A 6,749-nucleotide genomic window follows, 5' to 3' on the forward strand; every position below is an offset into this window, starting at 1 on the left:
AGAGGTCTGTTCGGAGGACTTTGTCTCTATGGCTCTTCGCCGCCTAGAGCGGCGATGGAGGGAAGGGGAAGCGGTGAGGGAAGGCGGGCAATATGGCGGGCGGGCGCGGCGCGTTAATCGTGCTGGAAGGGATGGACCGCGCCGGGAAGAGCACGCAGAGCCGGCGGCTGGTTCAGGCGCTGCAGGCCGCCGGGCACCGCGCCGATCTCCTGCGCTTCCCGGGTATGGGTCTCGGGGTGCGGGGGGCTCCGCTGAGGGACGCGGCCGGGCCGCCGACCTCTGGCCCGCTTGGTTACAGAGAGGACGACGGAGATCGGGCGGCTGATCGGCGCCTACCTATCGAGGGAGAGGGAGCTGGAGGACCACGCCGTGCACCTGCTGTTCTCCGCCAACCGCTGGGAGCACGTGTAAAGGGCGGGGAGGAGGACGCGGGGCTGGGGGAGCCAGGCGGAGGCGGTCACAGATCGGGGCTGCGGGCCCCGGGGCGGGCTGTGGTGCCCAGTCGAGGGCCTCGCTCCTGAGGGAGGCTGTGCGGGCCGCGGCCTGGTGAAGGAGTGTGACTGCGGGGCCGCACTCTGTTCCTATTGCCCTTCCAGCCGTAAGTGAACTCCCCCTCTCTGTTGGGGTGCTCGTTCTGAGTCCCGGCCAGCAGCTCCCTGCCTTCTGCCACTTACGGAAGCCAATGGAGTTAATCATTCACCCCTGCCACGCCTCCATGTCACCGCCTGGATTCTGAATCATAGAATTGTTTAGGTTGGAAAAGTCCTCTAAGATCACCAAGTCCAACCCCACCCCACCATGCCCACATCCCACAGCGCCACATCTCCGCAGCTCTGAACACCTCCAGGCATGCTGACTCTTCCACCTCCCTGTGCAACTGTGCAGTGCTTCACTGCTCTTGGTGAGAAGAAATTTTTCCCAATATCCAACCTTTTTTCAATGCACCATCGCTTCATGGCAGCCCAAAGGGACCACAACATCACACAGCCTTTGGTGTAGTGAACTGCAGCAGGAGACATTGTAAATAAGGATGCTTTTCTCTGTCAGAAGCAGTGTATCACAAGCCTGTTGCATCACTTAAGGAGGATGGAAGACTGAGCTGTTTGTGCCTGGCTGTTGCTCTGATCAGTGATCCTGCTTGTGAGCTGTGGAGCTGCTCTGAGCAGTATCCTGCACATGCACCTGAGTGTGGGTGTTCCGAAAGGGTATTTCCTTTATGCCATAGAAGGCAGAGCACAAACAGTAATTGATCCATGATTGTTGCCATGGATAACACTGACACTGCTCATAATCACAATTTGTGATGAAGTACATTAACAGACAAGTGCCAGCTTTGTGAGCTGTCTTTACATAAACTCTTTTTATTTGTCTCTCTATTGACTATTTTTTTTCTTCCTCTTGGTTTTCAGAACATCGATGAAAGAGAAGCTCCATCAAGGGATCACACTTGTGGTTGACAGATACGCCTTTTCTGGAGTGGCCTTCACAAGTGCCAAGGAGGTGAGTGGGGAATGTAACAGGTCTGCCCCTCTCTGTATTTGGGGAAACGGGAGATGAGTAGAAGCTTGGTCTGGACTTCAGTTTCTGTGGTCTAGGATTCTCCTGTGGGGAAAAAGTGGGTTGGAACTGAGGGATGAAAGGGATTTCAACTTAGGTATTGATGTGGCCTGTTTGCCTGTGTCCTGTGTCTACCCTTAGAAAAAGTAGAGGAACGTGTTAGGTTGCTCATCAGTGTGATAGGCTCTCTCCAGTTCCATACTGGGGAGCTCCAAACCAGACGTAGTACTCCAGATGTCAGTGCTGAACAGAGGAGAAGGATTCTTTCCCTTGACCCACCAGATGCACTCATGCTTATACAACCAAGCTGAGTAAGCATAGGGTAGGTATTTAAAAAGGAGTCTTTGTGGGCACAGACATACTAAAACTGCATGACATTTATGTTCCAGAGCAGCTTTCTTGTGGACTGATATTTCCCCCTGCTGGGCTTTTTGGAAGAGGTGTTAAAATCATTAGCTTTACTTAGCTTCAATGAGAAGAATGAGAAGCTGAGAGGTACACAGTGCCTGGAAAAATCTGGATTCTCAAAATTACGGGGTTAAATTCACAAATATTAAACTGGGATATCTCCTTTTCAGTTTGTAGCACTATGCTCAGTGATGTGTGCTGCATCCCTATGACTGTTCCTCCCTCAATCCCACTCTCTAGCTGCTCTCTCCCTTGTTCTCATTTCTTTTTTTTCACTTCAGACTTGGTTTTCTTTGTTTGGGACAGAACTTCTGCCTAGAGTGGTGCAAACAGCCTGATGTTGGCCTCCCAAAGCCAGATTTGATTCTGTTTCTTCAGCTGAGCCCAGAGGAAGCAGCAGCACGAGGGAACTTTGGAAGAGAACGTTATGAGAATGGCCCCTTCCAAAAAAAAGTTCTACAGTCTTTCCATCATTTGATGAATGAGAAGACATTAAACTGGAAGGTGAGGAAATAACCCTGATGGTTCTGTCAGGGAGGAGTGTCTCATGAGAGCTCCTGGATTGCACACATTGTATCCCTGTGCTTCCTGTCCCCTGCAAAAGGGCAGGGGTTTGTGCTGGAGGCCAGCCAAAGGCACAGCATCCTGTGGGCACCTGCTACTCTGGGACACTTTAATAGGCCCTGTTGGAGTCAGGGGAAGAGTTTTTTTGTTTTGTTTTGCACAAAAACTTTTCTGGAAATCATACTCCTTGAAGACAAGTTGATGAACCGGGGTAAAAAATAGTGAGAGACACACCCATGCTCTTTCGTATGTTTCTTTCCTTTGTATCCTGCAGCATCTGCCAAGGATGCTGAAATCCTTAGAGGTTTTGGGGCTCTCCTGCAGCTTCTCTCTCCCTTACTGACAGTCACTTTCCTTTTCATGTAGCCAGTCTTGACCAGCATTTACTATCCTGCTAAACAAGAAGTCTCTCACAACACGATCTCTTTTGTTTCATACTCCTACATCACTTTTCCTTAATCATCCCTTGGAGCTATTTCCAAAGGGCTGCACAATCAGCAGACAGAAGAGGAAGCATTCCCTATTGATCCTGAGTGCAGATGACCTAAGCAGAGGCTTTTCTGGTCTGGACAACCTTCCTACCATCTCCATCATTCTGTTGGTGCTCAGTCATGAGTTACAGGCAGCAATTTCTGTTCATTCTGTAGCTTTCACAGAGAGAAAGAAGTACACATTATGGTTAAATTACTCCATAGGCTGGAGAGGTATGCAAAACTGGATGTATTGCCAAATGATCAGACTGCGTAAGGCAAATGTAATTTGTCACAGCCCACTTTAGATAAACCTGATTCTGTAACATGAGAGTGTTTGGATGTAGTCAGAACCTGAAGAAACAGTTACCAAACTAGGAGATGTATTTTTATTCCAGTAAATGTCATGTTAGGAAATGGCCTTTCCTACATCATAATGACTAGGTAAATAGGCTGATGAAAAACTCATAGCACTAAAACTAAAAGAAGAAAAATAAGCATACTGTCAGAATACTCATATGAAGCAATACAGAATTTACTTCATGTCTAGACTGCAAACTCTGATTTTTAAGAGTTTCCAGCAGAGGAACATATTTCCCTGATTACCTGCCATCTGTTATTTCTCTTTTTTTTCACCTATCCACTATGTAAAAGGAGTTTTCATTTTAAGTATTGGCAACGTGTCTGCTTATAATACCCCAAACTGTACCACTATTAAATAGATACATGCCAGAAGAGATGATGGAAGAGGTGAGAGGTGTCCCTGAAAGGAGTACAGAAATCCCATTTCAGTTCCCTTTAATAGTTAGCATTCCTGCCTAGTTCCCCCTCAGCATCAGATAGAATAATAGATACCAAACATTGCCAAAGATCCAGTTAGTCCAAGATATGACATGGAGCTCAGTGCTATCAGTTAGAAAAATAAACTGAGCAATCTGCCTGATATTGTGTGCTCACAAAGCTGAGTTGTTGGTTGTGCCATAATGAGAAGACTACTGTTTAATTACAAAATATATTTATTGCATAGCCTCACAGTCTGCTGCATGGTGCAGCATTGCACAGATCGTCGTGATAAATCTGCACCTGCTTTCATCTTTTAACCAATTCCTTCCTTCACTTTGGTTACTGGTAAGTAATCGTAGAGCCATGGAAACAACTCTCACCAGTTCATTTTGAGTTGTGGTGACCTGCAGAATGTAATTCTGAAGGTGGAACTTCAAGTTAAAAATCTGCTGATAAAAGCACATAAAATGATGTTGTTTTTATGACCAAAGTTCCCCCAGTCACACAGGTACAATGCTAGTTCTTAAAGATCAGGCTCAGCGGATGCCAGAATCACACCGTGCTACCAGTTTGCAGTGTTTAAAAAAACAAAACAACAGAAAACAACAAATTAAAACTGGAAGATCACAGGGTCTGGATTTTGAGACGTTATTATTCTGGATGGAGTTCATTTTGAAGAACCTCTGAGTGACGATACGCTGAAGTTTCTGGGGCACTACAGTACGTCGTGAAGAATGCTTACCTGGCTTGAGGTCAAAGGCTGTCAGCAAAAAACATGCAGCGGTGGTGTCGTTTCCCTTCATCTTCTCCACATCTGCTTGTTAAATGTACGTTCCTGGGTGAAACAGATTTTCCAGTTCCACTGCAAAAGTAGTGCACGAGAGGTGTAATTAGCTCCTGTCAATGCTTCTGGATGGTAACAATTTTGAGTAAAGGGGGGGGAAGTAGAAATAACAGGAAGATGGGTTTTTCCCATATTGGAAATTGAGGAATTTTTCTATGCTTTTTTTTTTTTTTGTCTTGGAAACAGACAATGGATGCTTCAAAGAGCATAGAAGACTTGCACAGAGAAATCAAGACGGTTGCAGAGAAAACCATGCAGGAGGTTAAGGATAAACCCTTGGGAGAACTCTGGAAATAAAGCAGTACAGGTCATTCTCAGTCCTAATGAAGACTCACCTCTTGGACCTTCTTTGGCTGGATGATTCCTACGACACCTTCCAGTAACTACACCTTAGGTCACGATGTATTCTTATGGGTCAGCTTGTCCTTGTAACATCCTCTGCTTCTCCTCTTCCATTCTGCATAATCCCCAGGGGCTTGTTTGTTTTTTTTTATAAATGAATGTGTAACAATTCTTTTCAAAATAACTCCTCCCTACCTTAAGTAGGATCTCTTTTGTCCTTTAGTGCAGATGTGGCAACTCAGCTGAGTTTGCACAAATGTGGGCAACTTCAGCAGGTGAGGAACAGCTTTCCCATATTTGAAGTTCCATGCAATGACCACGTTTCTGGTTCTGCCTCTTTAGTGGAATACATCCCTGTACTGAACCCAGCTTGTTTTTATAATAAACTGCTCTTTTAAACATTTTGTACCACAGCTAAGTTGTGGGTCTTTTTACAATGTGATCATTTATCTTCTAGAAGGATATATAGGAGGCCCTCAGTCCAGGGAGATGTTTGCTAGGATGCTGGAATGAAGGGACAGATGAACTCATTTTCAAGTCTGCTTCCAAGCTGTACAACAGGAATACAGAGGCTGAACTGCTTTTAGGGGTAAGTGTCTGAAATAGACATGAACTTAGAGCATTTTGAAGGCTGAGTGGTACACAGATTCTTCTAGACTGGTTTTTACTCACGGGGCCAAGATCAGAAGAAAGTCAGCAGTGAGTTCTATAAAGACTGAAGTGCAATTTAAACAGTCCTGCGCACACTGCCAAACCAGATCAGCTGCATGTTCTGAGTGTGCCCAATTCCCTCCAGTACCATTCTAATTGTTACCTTATGGCCATGCTCATAGAATAGTCTGAGTTGTTACAATAAGGCTCCAATTCATGAAACAGCAAAGGCTTTTGATACTTAGTTATGCTGTATTAGGTTAAGAATTTCCCCAAATCTTCAGCAATAGAAAATAAGTAGTATCTCTTAACTGAACATTGGCAGTTTGCACCAACCAAGAGAGAAATGTATTCCAAGTGAGTAGCCTTCAACAAAAAGGACCTGCTGTGGGGCAGCACAAGCTGCCTGTTTCTGACTCTTGTCTCCTGCTACTGCACGGCAAAATGGGAAAAAAATGGTTATTGAGTTTAGACCTCTTTTTGTAATGTTTACCACTGCAGGCGTAGCGTTTGAAAAGCTTCCTAGAAACAGACATTATGGAAAACTAAAAAAAAAAGTTGAATAGCTAAACAGTGAGCATACAATTGTAAAGGAAACAAGTTTTATTTTCCATCTACCAATGTGAAATATTAACTTCTCAATCTCTGCTTGGCTCTTTCTCCTGCTTACCTCAAATGAACATGTGGCAGAGACTCACCAGAAAAGCATGTCCTGTCTTGGAAAGGCTTATGCTTTTTAGAAGCAGTGAGATGCTGCACTGCTAAGCAGGGACTGCTAAGCCTTTTGGTACCGTTTTACTGTTTCCCCTCCCCCCCTTCCCCCCCCCAGTGTTCATACAACTTAAAATGTGAGTAGCAGAACTGAACCACAGAAGTGTTTCTTTGTCTCTGCTGGCACGTTGTGGATGTTCACTCTCTGGGACAGGAACATCAATCATCAAGGCAGTACCACAAAGCCAGCCTCTATTCTAGCAGATAAGAAAGATTAAAGACACTGTTGTACATAATTCAGCTTTTGCCCTAAAAGCATAACAACGGTATGGTGCTGTTGTTTCCAGACTGCTCCCCCCTGCACTGCAGGGTTACTCAATACCACCTGAGATTAATGTACAAGAACATTAGGAAAGGCA

At 45.3% G+C, this 6,749-nt stretch overlaps 1 protein-coding gene across 1 annotated transcript; it reads left to right on the top strand.

Annotated features, from left to right (window-relative positions):
• The first annotated feature begins 36 nt into the window (after nucleotides 1-36).
• DTYMK (deoxythymidylate kinase) lies at nucleotides 37-5,381 on the top strand. The gene is made up of 5 exons (XM_003209035.5): nucleotides 37-222; nucleotides 299-407; nucleotides 1,410-1,500; nucleotides 2,272-2,469; nucleotides 4,813-5,381. Exons 1-5 carry the CDS (start codon nucleotides 93-95, stop codon nucleotides 4,921-4,923), a joined length of 639 nt encoding a protein of 212 aa, XP_003209083.2. The 5' UTR covers nucleotides 37-92; the 3' UTR covers nucleotides 4,924-5,381.
• Nucleotides 5,382-6,749: the final 1,368 nt, after the last annotated feature.

This window comes from Meleagris gallopavo, chromosome 11 (genome assembly GCF_905368555.1).
Source record: "Meleagris gallopavo chromosome 11, MGAL_WU_HG_1.1, whole genome shotgun sequence".
NCBI lineage: Eukaryota > Metazoa > Chordata > Aves > Galliformes > Phasianidae > Meleagris > Meleagris gallopavo.